Raw genomic sequence first — 22,450 nt, 5'->3', positions numbered from 1 at the left:
ACACACACACACACACACACACACACACACACACACACACACACACAAACACACACAAGCTCAGACTGGTGCTTTGAATCGTACTGTACCGACAAATTCCTTTGAAATATATTTATTATTTTTTTACTCCTCCACATCTAGTTTTAAAGCACAACATTCAGACGCCAGAGAACATTTCTGCCGCTCGCCACTTCTCCATATTCCTTCCCAACACCCCTCTGCTCTTTGCTTTAAAAATCTTCCTGCTCTTTACTTTCTCTCCATCCTCTCCTACGCGAGTGTGTTGTCAGAGTGTCGGCGTCTGCCCGTGCTGGTGGTAATGATACTGTCAGTACGTCTGGTTACCTGTCAGATGCACCGGATTCACTCAGGTCTGCTCCTGACGTTAAACACCGATGTTCCTCTTCTTTACACGCGAGGAGGAAAATGGCTCCGTGTTAGAGCTGCTTAGTACAAACAGTCTTTATAAGCTCCTGTCTAACCACAGGAAACAATGTGATGGGTCAATGAAATCTCTCGCCGACTATTTTGACATTGTTATCACCGACTGTGCATAAGTACAGACTTCCATTGTTTTCATGAGTAAGTCATACTTAGAACTGGTGCTGAAACAAAACATATTGTCAAGAATTAGTAATGTTTTACAATATTAAGCAAGAAGGCCAAACATTCTCTGACTCCAGGTTATGAAAAATTGTGGATGGGATATTGAATCAAACTAACTAATGTGAGGATGCCACCTTGAATAGTTCAGTATTTTCTCAGAAGTTTAGTTCCTAAAAAAAACGAAAGCTTAGTGGTGAAAAAAATATTATTCAAAGTATTTGAAAATGAATCTAATCTGCTGTATTATTTAACACACATATAGACACAAATGAAAAAACATCAACATCAAGAGTAAGGTTTTGTTAAGATAATCCTTTGATTCCCATGGAGGAAATTCACAGCAGCACAGAATAAATATAGGTAAAAATATATATATTAGAATAGTATAAAATTAAAGAAGAAGTATATGAGAACAATTTGACGTTGAACACAAAGACACAAAAACTACAGTAGCTTCACCTGGCACCACTAGAACAGCTTCATTGTGTCTTTGCAAGTCTCTGAACTCCACTGGAGCAACGAACATCTTTCTTCCAGAATATATTCCCTCATTCGATGTTTTGATGATGGTGGTGAAGAGCATTGTCTTACGTGATGGTTCAAAATCTCCCATAGGTGTCCAATTGGGTTCAGATCCTGTTTCATATTCATTTTTCAGAATTTCCCTTTAGATTTCTCACCTTTCTGTACCTAAAAATGATCTAGAAATCCTGTTTTCCTGCAATGTTACTTAACAATAACAAGCTCCTTTTTCTTAGCTTGTCTGTGCTACTTAAAAGCTGCTATCCTGCTCAGGCTTCCTAACTTTCTGTCTTTCCTTCTCTTTTCCTCCCTCTGTTCCTTTTCGTTTAACACCAACTGCGGCCCGCTTCCCTTCGTCTTTTTCCGTCCCTCTCTTTTGCCTCTCGGCTCTCCTCCGTCTCTTCCCTGCGTTCCGTTGTCCATCCCCTGGGGGCTTGAACAGTATCTTCTCCTGCAGACGCCGCTGATGTTCACGGAGCAGATGCAGCAGGACGTTATCATGGTGTTGAAGTTCCCGTCAAACTCGCCCGTGACCCACGTGGCAGCCAACACGCAGCCGGGTCTGACGTCGCCTGCCATCATCACTGTCACCGCCAACCGCCTCTTTGCAGTCAACAAATGGCACGGCTTGGCAGGTAAGAGATTCATGTCCCTGCGCACACAGGCTGTAAAAATGTAACTAAAATGGTTTGTTCCGTGATTTTTAAGCCTGATTCTTCTAAAATAATCTTTTGGTACCACCGAATTATTTTCGCACTCCCTCTCCTCATCGCTTTCCCCTGTACTCAGCGTCTAATTAATCTGAGGATTGACCCGTCTTGTCTCTAAAGGATGGACATTGATTCGGGAGACAGTTGACTGTGTCTCCTGGATAGCAGTATCAAATGTGACACATGCAGCAGCCAGCGTTAGGTCTCGTGTCCACCCCCATACATCAGCCGCTCACTTCACAAAACCGTATTTACTCAACATCCATCCCGGCCCCGGAAGAAACATTAAATCTGATATCTGTGAATTTATGGGGATGAAGACTGATTGGTTTCGCGTAGAGAGTACAAACCTCATCCATGCGCACCACAGACCCCGACTGATTAACCTAAACTGTTTAGCGAGCCGGCACGATAATAAACAAAGTGTGCTCCGCTCAGAAGCAGCTCATTAATTGGGCGGATTTACTGGATTCTGCATGTTGCTGTTAAGAAGAGATAAAGAAGAGAGAAATGGAAATGAGTGCAGATCCAAACTTCTTTACAGGAGAAGTACGCTTCCAACTTTTGTTCATGAGCATATTCAGAGCAACACAAAGCTGCAGACATCACTCACATTTTAATGTTTTTGCTTTTAGAGTAGAGGCAGCTAATGGACGATGCACATTGAGCTCCATGATGATTAAACACTGCACCAGGGTTTGTGTTTATAATCAGTTTTGTTATGATATCTAAATAATTAAACTGGTGCATAAACAATCAGTCATAGATGAGTTGATCAACAACAAGTTACAGTTCGGTTTGATGAATGGTTTGGATCAACTTCTCAAAATGCTAGAATCACGTCCTTCTCAACCAAAAGACTTTTGAGTTTACAAATTTTGATCAGACAAAACAAACAAAGGGGAGAAGTAGCCTTGAGCTCATAGAAACAGTGAAAGACGTTTGTCCTGAAATGTTATTGAAAACTCACACATTAGTACTTATGAGTAAAATGGTTCGTTTCAGAATATATACGATATTGGCCCAACATCTCACTAAGACAACGTTGGTTTATCTTTTAATCTCTCACACGTCTGTATGTGTTAAATTATGCAGCCAACAATTTATATTTTAATCTGAATTATTAATTGGTTGATTAAAAAACAATTCAAGCTGATGGATAATGAAAATATAATTGCAGCCCTACATCAAACCGTGTGAGGATTATTCATTGCCCAGTGTCTTACAGAAATCTTTCATTATGTTCTTCTTTTACACTTGAATACAGACAAGTCCTTATTTTGATTCCAGTGCTGACGTAGCGGTGTGGATAGGTCTGGTTTTATATAACAGCTGCCGACTGCTGACGTGACACGGTTGTGCAAAGAAAAGCATTTTGTAGCACGTGAGGAATCGTGGTCTCTATGGCCTCGATTCCTTCTGGACATAATTGATGTCTAATTCGTGGAGGAGGAACTTCTGTGCTCGGCGGGTGACACTGACTTTATGGTTATAAGTTTCAGTGTTTTACAATGAACAGGAAACCAGTGGCTCTCTCACAAGGCCACACGATTACAATATTAATCCAGTCTGTCTTCCTCCTCTGTCAGGTCATCAGAGCGCGACGGTGCAGGACCAGCAGTACCAACTTCCTGTGGAAATTGACCCGCTCATAGGTACGTTGTCATTTATGGCTGCAAAAGAATCCACATAACCTGCATATTCTTTGCATAGTGTGAGCTTATATGTGCATTTTTTGTGTGCGTGTGTGGATTTATGTTTGATTACCGCTGGCATCTTGGTGACTCATGGCAGTCTGCGCTGCCGTGTCCCTGGACAGTAGATTAGAGTTGTTTCTCAGCCTCTGCCCCAGTTCACTCCTCATGATATAGCCCCCTGCTCTCACACTGAGCCATTTGCATGCAAATTGGAATGCAATGAGCTGTGGCCTAGGCCGGCATTTCATCATCAACTCCCCCCCTCTTCCTCCCTCACCGCCGTCCCATCCCTCCCTCCCTTTTTGCATCCTCTTTGGTTTAATTTGAGCGGAGGGAAAGGACGCGTGTCAATGGAAATGAATATGAATGTGGTAATAATGTGTGATTGAGAATGCACGGCGGACGGCTGTCAGGACAATATGGGCGCCTCTCATCCTTCACGACTTGTTGATGAGCAGGAGAAGAGTGCCGAGCCGCGGTGATGTATGGGATGCACTGGTGGAGCAGGGAGAGAGACCCGGCACTTCCATCCACTCCCGCCTTCGCCTCTCTGCTGCCGCTTCTCCTGCAAGCCGCTCGCGATCTCACGCACGTCTGGCTGGGGGGGAGGGGGGTTCTTTCTCTGTGAATGCTGTAGTCTCACACAACCATTTCTACACTTTTTCTTTTTTTTTCTACTCTGCTGAAAATAACCAGGCGCTAGTCTCACATATTCATCTTTATTTGCACGTTCAGCATTTCTCTCTGTCTTTGGATCCGTATTTATAAATTCAATGCAAGTTTTATAGTAGCATTACAGTGGGAGTGTGTTTTCAGGCTAATTTTATCCTCTGAATCTCAGATATATTTGTTTTATTTTATCATTAGATTTATCATTGTTGTTTTCTCCCATCTTCCCATTCAGATAAGGCACTAAATAGTATATTTCTGTGCGTGCGTGGGAGCGTGTCGATGTTTTGAGGGCGGTTGAGGGGATTTCTGTGCTTGTCAGTAATATATTTACACTGTTTGCATTCCTGGAGGAGTCTGAGCTAAACACAGTAAATTGAGGATGAGCGCCGAGCCAACTGTGGCCGCGGGGGAATGTTGAAAACGGGTTGAAATATCAGTTGCAGCATGTACACTGGACTTTCTCACTTTCCATACTCTTCCCTGACACCTGTTCTCCGGCGCTTTTTGACCCCACCGAATAAGAAATACTTCACAGTGGACATATCTCTCTGGGAAAGAGTAAAAGGCGCCACTTACGGAAGAGAGAACGTCGATAAATTTCCTTTCTAACTAACCATTGGCTGGAATTACACGAGCAGATGAATGTGCGGTGCGTGCTCTGACTTGAGTGGTGGACATATTTTGTGAAGCTCCACACGCTCCATAATTTCTCAGACTCTCTCACACTCTCACGAACAATGTGAAGTCCTGTAAACTTCACCTCCAGGATGTTTTATGTATTCTCTCACAAATCTTCTCTGTGCCGTGCAGTAAAACTTAAGTAGAGATGCATCGGAGTGTGAACTCTTTGAAAATAGCTGACTCGTAAAAACAGTAAATTGTGTGTTACAGGTTATCGATTCAACACTTTTCTGTGCATGTCTCCATTTTTATCATGTAATCTTTTATTTTGCTCTCTCTCTCTCTCTCTCTCTCTCTCTCTCCTCTCCTCTCCTCTCCTCTCCTCTCAGTAACGTGGGCAGTCACCGCCGTCAGATCTCAGACCTGCTGGACCAGAGCATCCAGATCAGCTCGCAGTGTTTCATCATCACGGCCGACAACCGCTTCATCCTCCTGTGTGGCTTCTGGGACAAGAGCTTCAGGGTCTACTCCACCGACTCAGGTACTGAGATGTTGTTCTGTTGGGATCAGGAAAATCACAAAAAACTGCTTCTTTCTCGGGATAATATGATTGACTTAAGATCTCCAATTCCATTCTGCAAATTTGTAATCCTCCTTTTTGTCGTTTTCTTTCATTTTACACAATAAATACTCATTCCAACGTTTTTGTGTCTCAACCAGAACCTCAAACTAGAAACAAAACGTGCCTTCAAAACACCATCTACCTTTTAGGGCTACATTTTTAGGATGGAACAATAATGAAATATATAAGAGTTCACAGCTATTTGTAAATTTCTAAAGGTAGAGATAGTTATTTACATGTAATATACACGTGTGAAATAATGCAAGTTGATACCAGGTCCATTATTTGGTTAATAAATCCATAAACCCCATAAAATGTTTAACTCTAACAGTAATATAAAAATGCACTGGAGGTGTGGCAATGAAATTGATTTTCCATTCATCTTCTAGCCAGAGGATGAACCCTATTAGTTATTGTGACTCTCGGGCCACAGCGTCAACTCTGAACCTCAGATGTCTCATAAACTCATAAACAGATTTCCATGAATTTTAAATGAAAAGATTAAAGGGATTAACCTTTTTAAGGTTAATGAACCTCCACGGGCTTTGCTCCACACATCTTCTGTGTATTTTGGGTTTTGTGCTACACTTTCGTCGCATGTGATGTGATGATTATTGCAGTTCCTAGTAGCCTTTAGAATTTGACCAATTTAGATGTTGGGTTCAATAACCGATGCAGTTCAGTCTCTAGTGTTTGTTGTGCCACAGATGTTGTTCTCTGCTCTACTGCACTGTTTCTGTAGAAGTCCCCGTGCAATCGTTATGAAATTTGCACAATTACTTGGCACAGCAGGCCTTTATTTTCCCCTTTATTTTTCCAGTTCAAGGCTTGTGTGCTGTCAACAGTTCATTGTAGCTGCATGTCCCCGAAGTCAGTTGTTCAGTTCAACTGTTGAACTGGATCATTTCTTCAAGAGGTTTTCAATTGTGACAGGAAGCTGTGGGTTTTCAGGTTTGATGCCCTTTTGTCAAGTTATTGTAGGAGGTGTAGTTATTTAGAAGAGTTGGAATGGAAAATTATAGAAATGAATCTCGGACATAAATAATCCCAATAATATTTTTGGACTATTGTTAAACTCGGTGTTCATCATTTGATGCATTGTGTGTCTGAATGCTATTAAGATGATTACACACACACACACACACACACACACACACACACACACACACACACACACACACACACACACACACACACCACCAGGTCAGGGGTCCTAAATGAAACTGTCTGGAGCTTCATCTCTGCACGCTGCTCCCCAGCTCTCCTCCCTCAGCCCCATTCAGAGTCCTACACACATCTATACAACCAACCCAAATTCAATTTCTATAGGCCAGGCCCTCCCTGTCTCTTAACTGAGGAGGAAGGGATGGAGGGATGGGAGCGCAGAGATAGCTCTATTGTGCTACTGCCACCGGGGTGTACGACTGGAACGTGAACACAGTTTAATCGCACGCGCTCAACAGCTGCTACCAAGGTCCCCAAAGCCCCCAGGTTAAAGAACTGAGGGATTTTATCAATTACAAGACTTGATTGGTACACGTGCACAGAACACATAGCCTCATACGCATGCATGCACACACATCCAATTTAATTTGTCTGTGTGTGTGCGTGTGCGTGCCCGTGCGTTCTGGAGCGGATGAGTGTGCAATACGAGGTGCATGGTAGCCATTATTGCAGCAGCCATCATTACTTATTTTCAGTGTTTATAAAGATGTCAAACATTTTACATCTTTGATGTCTCTGTTCTTCTTTGGAAGTCAAGTCAGTGACCCACCCACTTTCATAATAATCCTCATCTCCTCACTGAGCTACGGCTTAATTATCGAGCGGAGGGCGATTCTGACGCCCAGACAGAAATGTCATGTGTTGCAAACTATTCCCTTTTTGACTGCGAGAGGTCACACTGTGAGGAGCGTAATGAATATTAGACAGCTAGACAGTGGAGCTGTGGTCTGGAAATCTGACAGCAATTAGACTCTTTATAAATACACATGGAGCGCAGTGCATGTGCATGGGCACGCACACACACACGCAGAGTTGGAACAAATATTTATCCTTGTCTGGGAATTAGAAGACTGATCCTGTAGAGGAACTAGCTGAGCAGACAGATGATCAACAAACACGTGGTGTGGAGTTTGAAATAATTACATCCAACAACACATTTATATGAGGTTTTGTCATAAAAGCACAATAAGTGGTCCTGTGTATGTGTGTATTGTTCAGACGCGGCCGACAAATGAATATTTATTCGACATATTTGTGTGCTTTTGCAGGCAAACTGACTCAGATAGTGTTCGGGCACCGCGATGTGGTGACGTGTCTGGCTCGCTCCGAGTCGTATATCGGAGGAGACTGCTACGTCCTGTCGGGCTCCAGAGATGCCACCCTGCTGCTGTGGTACTGGAACGGAAAGCACAGCAGCATTGGAGAGAGCCTCGGCAGTAAGTATACTGGCCAACCAGTCTGATATGTGAACACAGACACACACACACACACACACGGGTATTCTCTGAGTGCTCACTCTCCCAGACAGTTGTGACTCTGTGATTTACGGCCTCTCTCTGTAAAGTAACAACTAGTTTCGTGTGACCAGGCCAGGCCTCCTGCATACAGATTGGATTTCGCAGCACTGTCGCACCAGGAACAGCTTTCGATAATGTGTTTGAGATTGTGTGTGTGTGTGACCAGATAAAGCGTGTGTGTGTGTGTGTGTGTGTGTGTGTGTGTGTGTGTGTGTGTGTGTGTGTGTGTGTGTGTGTGTGTGTGTGTGTGTGTGTGTGTGTGTGTGTGTGTGTGTGTCTGTGTCTGTGTCTGTGTGTCTGTGTGTGTGAGTCTGTGAGAGCTTGAGAGAATCTGTCTTTAATGTGAGTGAAAGTGAGAGCCACTTAGAGACGTTAAACGTGACGTTGGGGGTCGCCGGCCGGCACGTGAAAGTTCACCACCATCCGAGGGCCACGGGGTCACGCTAGTCGATAAAAGTGAAAAATGTCGCGGGCCTCCCTGATGTTACCATAACATGTGGCATCAGCCATGATCAAAGCACCGTGCGCACATTGCTCAGTACTTAGCCTCCCCTGTGCTAATTTGGTCGGCTTAGATTGACGTACACTATGTTAAGTGATCTATTAAAAAGGGGGCTGGAATTTATGACAAATTGTGATTTGGTTAATGAGCCACATTGGCTTTTGATTTTATTTTGGAGGGGGGGCGGCTTTTTAGATGATTTTGTCACTTACTTCAGGTACGATGAAAAATGTTTTCTTTTTCACATTAGTTCATTCACAGGGACTTAAAAAGAAAGGAGATAAAAAAGAGGGATGAGCATAAACCACATAAACCTCATTTTCTGCTCTTGTTTTGTTTTATCTATTAATTATTTATACCTATTTTTTAAAGTTTCTTTTACTCAGCATGTCTAAAACATTGATTAAAAAAAAGTGCTCTTTAGAATTAAACACATAAAAATCACATTTTCCAGCAGCATTTTGTCTACTGCAGATTCTTGTGATCTCCATCACAGCCTACAAGTTGCTGTTTACTGATTTTGACTGAATGTTGCAAGGTTACACAAGGTTTAGATAAACTGACACAAATAATCACATCCTTCTGTGCTGCAACAATTCGACTGCATATTTCCAAGAGCGCACTGGGCTTTGATTGATTTATGGAATTATTATATGCCTAAAGATGTTCTGTTTTTGTGTACCCGTGCATGTGCTGTGTATTTTCGGGTAAGCGTGTGTTTGTGCGTGTGTCAGTCTAACCTCAGTTGGCTCAGTGCAGTTACCGCGCTGGAGCTGGAGGAGCAGACAAAGCAGTCGTCATCCCAACGTCTCACCGCCACAATGTGATGCTCCATTGCCCCAGACCACAGGAGGCTCACCCAGACATTTAGCTCTGCTGTATACAACAAACACACACACACACACACACACACAGTCACATGTACTCACAAAATACATAGAGACAGCAGACTTCTTTTTTCTTCGTCCAAAAATTAAAACGTGTAAGATTAAGCGGAAGGATCCAGACAAACTTATATGAGAGCATGTGACACACACAAACACACACACACACACACACACACACACACACACACACACACACACACACACACACACACACACTCCTTTTCATGCATATTGCTGTGTAAATATCTCACACACTTCATAAACTGGACTGAATTGCCTCAGAATGGCTGATGCACACACGTGCACATTGACCAATACCAACACATTTCCACAGACACCACTGCCATCTGCTGGCCACAGTCGAGGTGACACTTGTAGTCATGTGGAGTTTTAGATTTTGAGTTTTAAATTGACTGAACTTTCTGAGGATGACGAAAATTTTTCTTCAGTTGTTAAATCTCCAGCAATATTTGCATGTAGCTGTAAATCTTTTCAAATCTTAAAGAATGTTGATATTCACACCATCATGTATTTATTCATATTAGAAATTTAAATGCACACATTTGAGTCAGTTTATTTAAATGAATAGACTGTGAACTGCACCTTTAATTGACAACTGCCAATACATTGCAAAACACATCACTTTCCAGCAATATTATACATGTCTAAGTGTCTCTACTTTATGTTTAGCTACAAAAAAGAGAGAAACATAGAAGGAAGTAGAAGCAGAAGTGAAAATCTACTAATTTTACCAACCAAAGCCAAACACCTCTTGCCCTCACGTGTCCAGACATCCCATAGCCTCCCAGTGTCATTAGTTTCCACCTAAAGTCCCCAAAGACTGGAATCTGATGCTGCCCCAACTCAAACCAAATGGCAGGTAGAGGCTCGAAAAGTTAACAAATATACCAATATCAGTTTTATTGACGAGATCCAACATCCTGCTTATCCTCACAGGCTTCTATGGTCTAACTTTACTTTTCTCACCTGTTTTCCCTGTGTGTGTGTGTGTGTGTGTGTGTGTGTGTGTGTGTGTGTGTGTGTGTGTGTGTGTGTGTGTGTGTGTGTGTGTGTGTGTGTGTGTGTGTGTGTGTGTGTGTGTGTGTGCGGCTGGTTTGTATTTTCAAAATGAACCGGTCAGCTGGTCACATGGAGTAAAACAAGAGCCTGACCGATTTACGAGTCTTTCACAGACATATCGGTATCTGGGGTTCTATCTGCTGATATGTGACAATTATTTTGCAGAATAAATGATGCAGAAAAGATGTTTATTTTCTTAATTCAACCTCTATATATTTGGTTGTATTTGTGTTTTCTTTTTATTTGTAGTTATGGTTTAACTTTAAATTTTCAAGCCACAGTTATATTTCTTTGTCATGAGATAACAGCAGCGTATTAAGTGAGTCTCTCATACCCATCTGAACATGGATTGTTTCAAAGTGTTCTATGAATAACACATGTATAGACTCAGTTGTTTTATTCATGGTATATTAATCTGAAACACTGCTGATTCAGTCTTTACAGTCTGTACATGTGACTGGAGTTCGCCCTCTCCTTTTTCACGAGAGGGTTCACTGAGCAGAATGTCGTGTATAGTCTTTCTCCTAAATCTAATTAGAGCGTAACGGTAGCTATAGCTGACCTACCTGCCTTATTAGTGAACCTGCGCTGAGTTTTATATCATATAATTCAATTAAAGAGAGAATCTAGCAAACTGAAACTACTCACTGTATGACATAGCTGGAATTTCCCATAAGAAATTAACCATTTTTTGCTTGGTTGATATACGAAGGTTGGTGGAAAAATAGTGTCTTTAAACCTTTTTAGTTTTTTTTTAAATCACTCAGTGTCATTGCTGTGTTTCTCTGTTTGATCTGAACTTGACCTCTAACAGAAGAAGATGGGGTCACTAAAGACGAGGCCCCCTCCCAGAGCAATAAACCCCCAATGAACCCCGAACTGACCTTACTACTGGCCACTGAACACACACACACACACACACACACACACACACACACACACACACACACACACACACACACACACACACACACACACACACACACACACACCTCCACTCACCTCCAGTTCCTCATCTTTCACGCTACAAGACGACAAAACGTTTAGAAACCGCATCTGTCGCCCGTCGATGCGTCTACGCTTGTTGAAAAATATTTATTTGCAAAGTACATAACAGAAAATGCAGAAAAGTCTAAACTCCATGCGTCTGAGCGTTTGTGAACATCTGACTGGACAGATGTGCTTTGTACAGACGGGGGAAGTGCAAGGCGGTTTTGTTTTGTCGCTCGCCCTGACAGCTCAAACCCAAACAAAATCACACAATCCTTATGACTTCAGGAACGTAACTACTCTCTCTCTCTCTCTCTCTCTCTCTCTCTCTCTCTCTCTCTCTCTCTCTCTCTCTCTCTGAAACATCTGGATCCAGTGAAGGCAGTCATGGGGAGAGGGTTTTAAAGATAGGGAGAGGCGGTGGGTGACAAGTGCTCGAAAGGGAGAGTGAATGAGGGGAGAAATGTGTGTAGAGGAAAACAGGCTCGATGCAATAATACATGAGCTTCTATGGAAAAAAAGAAATCCTCTCTGAGCTGAACAAATGAATATCCTTTAGGTTTCTGTATTTCTATGTATTTCTGTGTGTTATGTGTTTTGACTGCGTTGACTTTATCATTTCATTTATCAGAACTATAAAATATGGATGAGTGAGGATTTCCTTTGCTCCGTGCTCCCTCTAGAGACCAGTGGTGGTTATACCCTGTACCGTGGTGCTGCTCTTGCTAATATGTGTTGTGTCTGTGTTTCCCCAGCAGAGTTCACCACACCCCGGGCCATCCTGACGGGCCACGACTGTGAGGTGACGTGTGCAAGCGTGTGTGCGGAGCTGGGCGTCGTCATCAGCGGCTGCAAAGGTGAGATTTTTCTGTTCGTCTGAATAAAAACATCCAGAGTCTAAATTCATACTTCACAACAAAGCGCCCGTTCAGACCTGGTGTTCACATCCGTCCTTCGTGATGCGATCGCAACTGGGAAGTTCAGGTCAGCTCCAAGGCTCAATCTGCATTCAGAGGTTTACTGGGATGCATGTGGCGACATTTTGTTTTGCTGTGTGAACGCAAATCCAGGAGAGATTTGACTTACTCAGCTGACGTCCTCTGCTACAGTTTAAACTTATTTTTACGCTTCTCTATGCCGATAGGTCGATATGTTTGTGATCACCACATAACAACTGATACTTTTCTTAGATTGGTAAAATATTTCTTCATAGCTGCATTCATTCATTCAGTCTCTCTCTCTCTCTCTCTCTCTATCTCTCTCTCTCTCTCTCTCTCTCTCTCTCTCTCTCTCTCTCTCTCTCTCTCTCTCTCTCTCTCTCTTCACCGACAAACACAGTGAACTTCATGATGCATTGTAATGTCAGGTGTTCATTTATGATCAGATCTCTCACGTCTGAGCAGGGCCAAAAACACAAAATAATTTCTTTTAAAAAAGGTTGTTATGAACTGAGCTCATCTAACTTCATGTATCATGTTGTGTTGTCTGTTTGCAGAGGGTCCTTGTCTGATCCATTCCATGAATGGGGACCTGCTGAGGACCCTGGAGGTCCCGGAGCGGTGCATGCGGCCCCGCCTCATCCAGTCCTCCACTGAGGGACACTGCATGATCTATTATGACAAGGGACAGTTTTGTCTCTTCAGTGTCAACGGCAAACTGCTGGGACACATGGAGGTAGAGGACAGCATCAAGGTGAGGAGACGCATTTCTCTGCATGAGAACGCATGCGAAAAATATGTGTGTCTGCACCACATCAGCGTAAGAAAGTCCTCTCACTGATTAAAGCCGTTCTTACCGTTGGAGATCTGAGAAAAGTCGGGGGGGTTTTCCTCAGGGCAAACTATGGTTTCACGTCGCCTTTATTCTCTCACAAGCACACACCAGAGGAAACGGCCCTTTTGATCCAGGACCCTGTTGTCAGGTCAAATTGCGTCGGCAGCCGTTGCAGAGAACATTCCAGAGGAGTGGTCAGCTCTGGACACCGACACCATTAACTACCCTCCGGCGCAGGACGACACGTTTCCCACATTTCCTCCCTTGTGGCTGGAGTGACACAGGATAACGGCTACTGCCTTTGGTTTCCCGACCCATTGTTTCCGGTTTGGCCTGGGAATTGTAAGCTGGCTCTGACAGACAGCCACACGCCTGTTTCCCATTAAGAAAACCTCTGGTGCCGAGGCCCCTAACCTGCCAACCAGCCTGCTCTGAGAAAACAGCTCAAGACTGTGATATAAACACAAATATAACTTGTATAGGAAGTGGTTAATTCATACACACAGACAAATCCAAAGTTTGTGCTGTTGTAAAATAGGTTTCAGAGCACTCTGTTGTTTCTTAAGCAGGAATGAAGTGTCAGAGCTTTGTGTTTGTCTCAGGGTTCGAGCTGTGACTCTGGAGCAGCGCAGGTCCTCAGCTCTGCTCTCGTTGTAAATTCCAGCCGTGTCAAATGGCATTAAGAAAATCTTAACATCTTCAATGAGGCTGCTGGGGCCTCGGCCTCCTCCCGCCTCGCTCCACCCCGCTGGTCCCGAACTGCGGCAGTATTTAGTGCACTCGTGTACATACCAGAATCAATCTTCTCTGCCGTCGGAGCCTCCGCACAGTATGACTCCAGGATAAATAAGTGTGTGTCCCGGCCTGCAGTATCTACTTAGAGCCGGAGAGTAAAACTGAGAAAGAGAGGGAATGTATGCGCTGTGAATTTATAAGGGTCTGGAGTCAGAGGTTAGATGACAGGCTAACAGTCGGCATCCTAGTCTAATAGCAGAATCAAGTGACAGGAGCCATACTGAATGGATTACAGTCTTTTAAGTACTAGTATAACTCAGGCAGTGTAACCATTCCAGCGTTTTTTCCTCCCCAGCCTGCGTCCATGTTACAGGGGGATAAACAGCACCATAAATTCCACTTTTTACCTTCCCTGGTCCCAGCGTCCACCCACCGTTCCCCACAAGAAGCAGGAAATATGGGCATTAAAAGTGCATGTGTTCCTGCTGCACTCATTTTTTAGTCATCTGAGCCCGGGTAGCCATCTTAGCTCCCACAGAGCCATCGGCCATCTTGTTTGACCGCCCAGTGGTAGAGGTCTGATTTATAATGTCTGTCTGCAGCCTCCTACCTGGCCGGGCTGACATGTCTGCCAGCTCCCCGGCCGCCCGCTGCGCTGCAGTAAGGTCACGGACTCCGTTAGTAGATACACACAAAATACAGCAACTGGTAAAAAAGTTCTTACTGTCTTTTTTTATTTGACTGTTATCGTGGAAATACAGCATCTGTTCAACTCATAACTAACTGGGCTTATTTTATCAACTCGTGAAGTGTAAAGCAGCACTAAGAAATAATTTTATTATATGTGTAACATGGAGGGGGGGTCACTCAGCTCTACAGAGGGTTTCAGGTTCACCACCTGCCAGTTAAGCCGATTTCACACATGAACTTTGTCTTTTACATATGAAGAACATAGCAGGAGATTGTCCAGACGTGTTCACGACAACAGGGGAAGCGTGTGGAGGTGGTGTCTGTGTGTGGAGGTGGTGTCTGGGTGTGGAGGTGGTGTCTGGGTGTGGAGGTGGTGTCTGGGTGTGGAGGTGGTGTCTGGGTGTGGAGGTGGTGTCAGGGTGTGGAGGTGGTGTCTGGGTGTGGGAGGCAGGACATGACGTGTGAAGTCCGCCAAGTAAATGTGTTTTTGTTTACAACACGTCGACGCCGTTGTCGGCCTTCATCGCCTGAAGCTTCTGAATCTCATTGTCTTTCCAAGTTGACGTCTTCGTCCGTGTCTTCTACATGTGTGGCTCCTCTTTTTCATCCCCAGATATTTGTATCATTTTCATTTTTGCGACCATCGCATGTTGGAAACATCGTCAACAAACCCACTCGCTCGGAATTCTTCGCACATTTTCCTGCTGTTTTCTCACATGGGCTCACTCTGACGTTTTCTGGACATTTTACCAGGGGGTTGGCAGGAAAAAATTCTGGAAAACATCCAGAGCAACAGACTCAGACATTTGCATTCTCCAATACAGATGTAGTAACTTTAATAAGTTGTATGTATTTGAGCGTTTGGCAGCTACAGAGTTTTCCATGAGTTGGTTGAGTCCAAAATGAAGGTAAAAGGAGAGTAGATACTAGACTTATATTCATCAAGTGACTAAAGAATAATTAATCATGTACTTATGTGTTTGCAATGTGCTGCCATAACATACAGGCGATAGTATGTTAATGTTATGTTTCTGAAGTCTTCTGCTGCCCCCAAGTGGCCTGAAACCAAACCAGTGCTACTTTAAATCTTCAATCTTTCATTACAAACTATTTAGAGGGTAAACATTTTTTTCAATGTAGTCACGTTCATCACGATTTGCTGGATAATGGTTTGATATTTATTCATGTTGTCAGATTAACTCCGAACGTTGATGCACACGACAACTACTGTGCACACGAAACACACTTAAAGGACACGAATCAAAACACGGCTGCACTCAGTCATGCTTCGTTCACGGCCATCTTGGATGATGATCTGACGTCGCAATCAGTCTGGATTGATTCTGGAGGCGTCTGGCCAGCGTGCAGCATGCGAGTGCATCGCTGTGTCCATTTCATGCGCCTGTCACATGTGCGTCTGTGCCGATCTCAACTCACGAGAATGAGAAACAGATTTTTTTTAATTCAGTGCGGTAGGAAATTACCCAAAGTTTTTTTTATACATATATAAACATACACAAAAGATTTACCTAATTTAGGCTGCACGCTTTTTAATGTCCAATCTGCTGTGCACTGCTGCTCTTGAAGGGTTATTTATGTTTTCTTAACCAAGTCAAGTTCCTGAAAATGACTTGTTCCAACTTCAGAACTGAAGGTCAAGTTTCATTTCGCCTATTTCATATGAGCTTGATTCGATGCACATGCTGCTGCCGATGATTGAAGCGTCTCTCGCTGAATCGCTGCAAACTGGCTGCAGCTGAGCGACGGCCCGGCTCCTCGTCACGAAACCGCAAACGAGAAAAAGCTCTAAATTAGTGTCACTTGCTGCTTTTAGAAACTCGCATTGTGCCTCGTCATTTCATCAGCTACGCTTACTCGCCGATTGATGCTCCTGACTGTTCAAGTTCCAGCTCCCACTGTACACCGTGCACATAATGGACTCCAACACACGACTTGATTTGTGTACGTCTGAATCCTGCGGGAGCCATTCAGCTGTTACAGTTTGCAGGAAAAGCAGATGAGACGAGTAAATCTCGGAGCCGCACTGTGGGGAGCCATCTTTGTTGCAAGTCGGGGTTTGTGTACAGAAAGCCCTGAAGGATGGCAGCTCTGACCTGGGATCTTTTGTTGGATCACATGACCTCACAGTATGAGCTTAACTTTGACAGACGAGACAAACTGGTCCCAGCTCGCCGGACCTATTCCCAGACAATTTATGCTCCTGGTGCCAGGTTGAAAAGCTTTTTGCTGCAGCAGAGTTTTTCTGAGCACAGTTTACAGATGATCCAACAACTCAGGACGTCTCCTGTTGAACTGGTTACCATCAGGAAACTAAACAAAAAATAAAATCTCTCATGTTCATTCAACAGATATTAATGAGCTTTCCCTCTGTTTGTCCCGGGCAGGCCATGCTCCTCAGTCGTGACGGCCAGTATCTGCTGACAGGCGGAGACGGGGGTATAGTTTCTGTCTGGCAGGTTCACAACCTCAAGCAGCTGTTCGCGTACCCCGGCTGTGACGCAGGAATCCGCTCCATGGCCATTTCACACGACCAAAGGTAATCAGCACACACATAGCACACACTTAGGGATATTTATGAAAGTATACATGAAACATTCTTCCTCCTATGAAGGGAAAATATTACAAAGAATAAAATCCAATTCACTTATGTCTAATTTCATTCAACTATATTTAGATATTAGTAAAAACATTACATTGATCATTTTGTGACATTTTTGAATTGGTTACTACTTTTTTCGACAGTGTAGGAATAAAATAGAAACGGTCACATTTTGATACGGTTACCAATAATTGGCAAAAGTTAAAAGTCTTAGCATCTCTAGTTTGAAAAGTCTTATATTCATTTTAATATTAATAGTAGATATTTATTTAAATGATGTAAAGATGATGAAAACAATAAGTACTTTATACATTTGATACTACAATACAAGTTTTGTATGTAAAATTTTTATTTAATTAAGTATTACTTGTAGTTAAATGCTCCTTCTTTGATGCAGTTAAGTATAAATATGCACTTCAAATACGAGTACAAACTTACTTATTTACTTCAAATTAAAACCTTGACACGGCCTCATGTTGTTCCCTCCCTCCTCCGCTCAGGTGCATCATCACTGGGATGGCGTCGGGAAGCATCGTGCTCTTCTACAACGACTTCAACAGGTGGCACCACGAGTACCAGACCCGGTACTGAGCCCAGCACTCGACTGACAGAGTGGGACACTGACGAAGATCCAGACCGTTGCACGAGTGAATCCTCGACAAAGGCACCGTTCTGTGTATCCTGTTCTCCTGAATGTATCTCACAGAGGGAAAAAAAAAAAGATTTAAAAAAACAACTACAACCTGTCCTGCTATAGTAAAAGAATCAAACTATTTTTTAAAAAGGGCATTACTATATTTTGTAGATCCGATAGAAACTTTTCATATAAATCATAGGGTGGGGGGGGTACGTTACTGTACGGTTAAAAAAAAACGAAATCTATTTTTAGCTGTAAGAGTCTATTTTCATCTCCTCCGGAAAAGAAAAGGAAAAAAAGGGGAACTGTGGGGAGTTTGTGAAAATGTTTTTCTCTTGACTTAAAAATCCAAATATTTGTGTACTTTAGGGTGAGTGATTTTTCTTTTTCTGTAGGTGTGTATGTGGGAACTAACTATTAAGTAATCATTCACTTTTACCAACACAGGCGTTAGATAGGAAAATGTTTGAATAAATAATAAATGTATCGCAGAGAAGGATAAAAGAAGAGGGAATATACATATATATAAATTATACTGTTTAAATGTTAGTCTTTCATATTTAAAAAAAAAAAGTCCATCTGTACCTCTGCGCTTGCATTTTCTGTGCATGGCTCATTCCTCAGACACAACATATCAGCGCAGATTTGTCACATTATCATTTAATACTTAAAAACAAAAAAAATCAACCACTTCCCTGCATCAGTGATGTTAAAGAAGAGCTTTACACTGAGGAGGAGGACTTTTATTTCTACGTTTTTCTCCTAAATGACTGAATAAGCAAACAGTGAGTCGCTCTTTTTCCCAAACGGATTAATCTCATCATGTCGGTATGACGTCACACCTTCTTTTGCTTTGTCGCTCAATAAATGAAATCCCGTCATTACGTCAGCTCCACATCTTCAGCAGCTCGACACTAAGCGAGAGGTGACATGAAGGACTTCCTGCGTTTCACTCTTTTGTCTTCATCCATCGCAGACACCGGGATGAGTGATTGTGTTAAGATGTGATTCGGCACTTAAATGGCAATGAGACATTTTCATTTGGGCCTCGGTTAAAAACAAACGTCCACTCGTGTCTTTTGAATTATGAATTTTTGTTTTTGAGGACACATTCCTTTTGATGTTTAAAGCTTTGGTGTGGTTTGAATCTACAACTCTGAGAACTACTGTTTATCTATCAACCGATATTTTTGCAATCATTTTGGAGTGTTTTGTGTGACGAGTTCTGACAATAAAACCCAATTTTATAACTTGAACGGTGCTCAGTGTCGAATGTGGGTTGCACGGCGCCCTCTAGTGGCCAACGTCTGGTGTTACAAACACACACACACAACACAAGCTTGTTCATTTTCAAGTCTTTATTGCATTTTTAGTTTTATTCATTTTTCCTCGCGCTGCAGTTTTAAAACAGTGGGACATTAAAAGCTCTATGTCTAAGTTTAAAAACTCCAGTTTCAGCTCTACCTGTTTTTCTTCATACAAATTTCCCTTTTTTACAAACTGCTATGACAAAGCATAGGAAACTAAGTAGGAATACGTAAGAGGAGCTCAGCGACCAACCTGACTGAGCGTGGGGGGGGGGGGTGTCTTCATGCAGCTGAGAGCAGGAGGAGTTGACACCACTAACACCAGCTGAGCAGTTTAAAACCAGCGAAAAACAAACCACTAAGAGAAACTGAGGATGCACAGGTTGGTTCTGATAAAGGCATCGTGAAGCAGTTGGCCAGCGGCGAGGCACACACACACCTGTCGCCTTGACAACACATTCATCCCTACTTTGTAAAGCCAACATATTTAAAAAGATCAAATGACAGGAGCAGCGTTGAGGAGTCTCATGCAGCTCGTCAGCGTGTTGTCACCAGTGGGAACTCTCTGAACCGGACACTGGGATCGAACCAGTATGTGCATCTTGTCCGTCGCAGCAGAAACTTCACATTGACAGAAAAGTTTCTTCACATTATGAACAACAACATTTTTAAAATAATGACAGTTATTGTGTAATTGTGTCAGTGAGTCTTACAAACCACAAGGGGTTTAAAAAGTCATTTACTAAATGGACTTGACTCGGTTTTGACCAGGACATTTCTTTCTGAAGTGTCTCCGTCTCCCTTAAAGCAACACTATGCAACTTTTAAACTTAAAACATCCACTTGAACTTGGAATAGAGAGAATGTTTCCTCTTTCTTTTCCACTCCAGTGGGTGCGATCGCAGATTAAATGACCAGAATCAGCCTCAGCAAGTTCAAGACTAACACCGAACTGTAGATTAGTTCAAAAGACGTGTTTATCTTCAACCAGGAAACTTTTAAAATATTAATTCTAATCAGAGTTTGGTGCATTTGTTCAGGGTGATGGGTGATGTCCACCGCGAGTGGGGCGACGCAGTCAGAGCTCGGGTCATCACACTGATGGACTTTCTCTTCTCTACATGAAAACCACTCAGAAAACTGAATTAATAACCATGTGTAGCTGCAGGGGGCGCTGCTGCTCAGTAGAAGTTGCACAGTGTTGCTAAAATACCTCGAGGCTGGAAGGGATTGAGTTTGTGGTGATAAGAGCCTTAAAGGATTCAACTTAAACAATGTTCCAGACGCTCATTTCACACAGGCTGTACGTTAAATACTAAATACTTCTGATATACATTTGTTTTTATGAATTCTTCAGATTACCAGGGATAGTGTTTGATAGACAAAACTGTATTTTTGAAACCGAGCACCACAAACAAACATTTCTCAACGAGATCTCTTCACCTCTGAGCTGCTCATAAGATAGAATTTTAATATAGGAAATATTATTATGATTGATTTTGACAATTGTTTATCTTCACGTTACCAAAAATATTATATGAAAAATGTCCTCTTTGGTTTATGCAGCGTGTGACGAGTCATCTTTGTTACAGGATGAGAACAAACTGCACAGGAAGCAACAGAAAATTATCTTTAGCTTGTTTCTGGGTTTTAAACTAGAGTCTGAGCAGATTTAACAGTTAATCCTCACTTCTACAGACTTACTTACTTCATTGTTATTAGCTGCTTGGTACTTTTATCACATTGTAGATTTGTGGTTTTCATGAGCAAAGCTTTTTGCCAGAGAAAATACTGCCGGTGGTTATAGTTGGTATGGTGAAATATAAATGTGCCAAAAACACGTTCGGACATTTGATTTTCTGAAATCTTTGTTTTCCGGGGATGTTTGTGTGTGACGAATATTTACAGAAGAGCCACAGGGACAATAAATAAAGGAACGAATTCACATTGATGTGATACAGTCCGCCTTCCAAGGACAACCACTCAGAGCACGGGGTTTCATTTCATTCCCTTTATCCACATCCTCCCTTAATAAATACAAACCTATATATACACAATCAACTCGTTTTTCACACACTCTGGAAAAACACCTCCCATCCTCCGCTTCGGAGAACGAGTGAGAAAAGAAAGAGTGGACGCAGCAGTCACTGGCTCAGGTTACAGATACAGGGAGAAGCTGGAGGTGGAGGTTCACTCTCCTCACGTCTAATCATATATATGTGTGGAGTGAATGTGACCACATCTTTAAACCTCTATCAGCTCCTCAGGAGGCGGAGGGCTGGGAGGAGGTGGGTCGGATGGAGAGGGCGGGGTCATGGATCGGGGGGGAGTAGAAGGAGGAGAGGGAAACAGGGTCGGATGGAGGGGAGAAGGGGGGGAAGGTTCCTGTTTGGTCGGGGAAGACAGAGGGAGGAGCACAGCAGGTTTGACGGAGGATGGGGAAGCTGGTTCTGTGGGGGGGGGCGACTGGTGCAGTGATTCTTTGGTAGGAGAAGAGGAGGGAGAGAGGGAAGCTGGTTTGGGAGGAGATGAAGGGGAAGGACAGGAAACAGCAGGAGGGTCGGAGGGGGATCCAGATGGGGGAGGAACGGGAAACGGTGCCACCGGGAACGATCCGGCACAGGGTGACGGCGAGAACCGGAGGGAACTTACAGGAGCGGAGGGAGGGAGAGGAAGCAGAGCGGGTGACGGGTCAGTTTCATTCGGAGGCTGAGAGCAGGGAGGCTCGTCGTCAGGCACAGACGTGGTCAACGTGGTGTCGGCAGGTTCTGGTACTTTGGCGTGTGATGGTGGTTTGGGTGGAGGAGCCGGTCCTGACTGCGAGGCCGGTGGGATCGGGAGGGAGGATGGGACTTGGTGGCGAGCTGGCGAAGTTGAACTCGGCACCGATTGGGCGCCTGGACAGCGACGAGCAGTGAGCTGAAGGGTCTCCTTATCTAGAGCCGTGTTCTGGAACAACAGACGGAGACAAGTCAGCTGGACACGTTGATCCCTGAGACGTTCACGCAACGTGAGATAAAAAAAAGATGCTGGAGAAAGGGTCAGTTTGCAGATATTCAAAAAGCTTGATCATTAAGTCATGACCCAGTTTTTGTTTTTTCATTTATGTGAATGAAACAACACGTGATGAAATGGACACGAATAAGTGAATAAGATGAGTAAAGAAACGCACAGTATGGTTCGCACAGTGGAACGACCCCACAAGAAAGAAAAGCCGATCACCAAGTGCTACTGTATGTGCAGGAAAAAGGGCAAAT

General features: G+C 43.3%; 2 protein-coding genes across 18 annotated transcripts in view; one reads left to right on the top strand and one right to left on the bottom strand.

Annotated features, from left to right (window-relative positions):
- lrba (LPS responsive beige-like anchor protein) overlaps positions 1–19,142 on the top strand; it is a 179,560-nt gene extending 160,418 nt beyond the window's left edge. For 3 of the 8 annotated variants that reach the window (XM_035165809.2, XM_035165837.2, XM_035165801.2), the window contains 8 exons: positions 1,571–1,763; positions 3,428–3,493; positions 5,214–5,369; positions 7,724–7,891; positions 12,187–12,288; positions 12,927–13,123; positions 17,035–17,186; positions 17,750–19,142. In XM_035165809.2, coding sequence (XP_035021700.2) covers positions 1,571–1,763; positions 3,428–3,493; positions 5,214–5,369; positions 7,724–7,891; positions 12,187–12,288; positions 12,927–13,123; positions 17,035–17,186; positions 17,750–17,840 — 1,125 coding nt within the window. In that variant the 3' untranslated portion in view covers positions 17,841–19,142. The remainder of the gene's footprint in view (positions 1–1,570; positions 1,764–3,427; positions 3,494–5,213; positions 5,370–7,723; positions 7,892–12,186; positions 12,289–12,926; positions 13,124–17,034; positions 17,187–17,749) is intronic. The other 5 variants (XM_035165857.2, XM_035165827.2, XM_035165848.2 and 2 more) reach the window with 3 other exon arrangements.
- Positions 19,143–19,229: 87 nt separating this feature from the next.
- The window catches only part of dclk2a (doublecortin-like kinase 2a), a 36,354-nt gene continuing 33,133 nt past the window's right edge, over positions 19,230–22,450 (bottom strand). For 8 of the 10 annotated variants that reach the window (XM_035165898.2, XM_035165907.2, XM_035165945.2 and 5 more), the window contains one exon: positions 19,230–22,142. In XM_035165898.2, the coding sequence (XP_035021789.2) occupies positions 21,438–22,142 (705 nt within the window). In that variant the 3' untranslated portion in view covers positions 19,230–21,437. The remainder of the gene's footprint in view (positions 22,143–22,450) is intronic. The other 2 variants (XM_047337952.1, XR_007032265.1) reach the window with 2 other exon arrangements.

The sequence above is a fragment of the Hippoglossus stenolepis genome, chromosome 2 (assembly GCF_022539355.2).
Source record: "Hippoglossus stenolepis isolate QCI-W04-F060 chromosome 2, HSTE1.2, whole genome shotgun sequence".
NCBI lineage: Eukaryota > Metazoa > Chordata > Actinopteri > Pleuronectiformes > Pleuronectidae > Hippoglossus > Hippoglossus stenolepis.
This window is presented reverse-complemented; position numbering and strand designations above follow the sequence as displayed.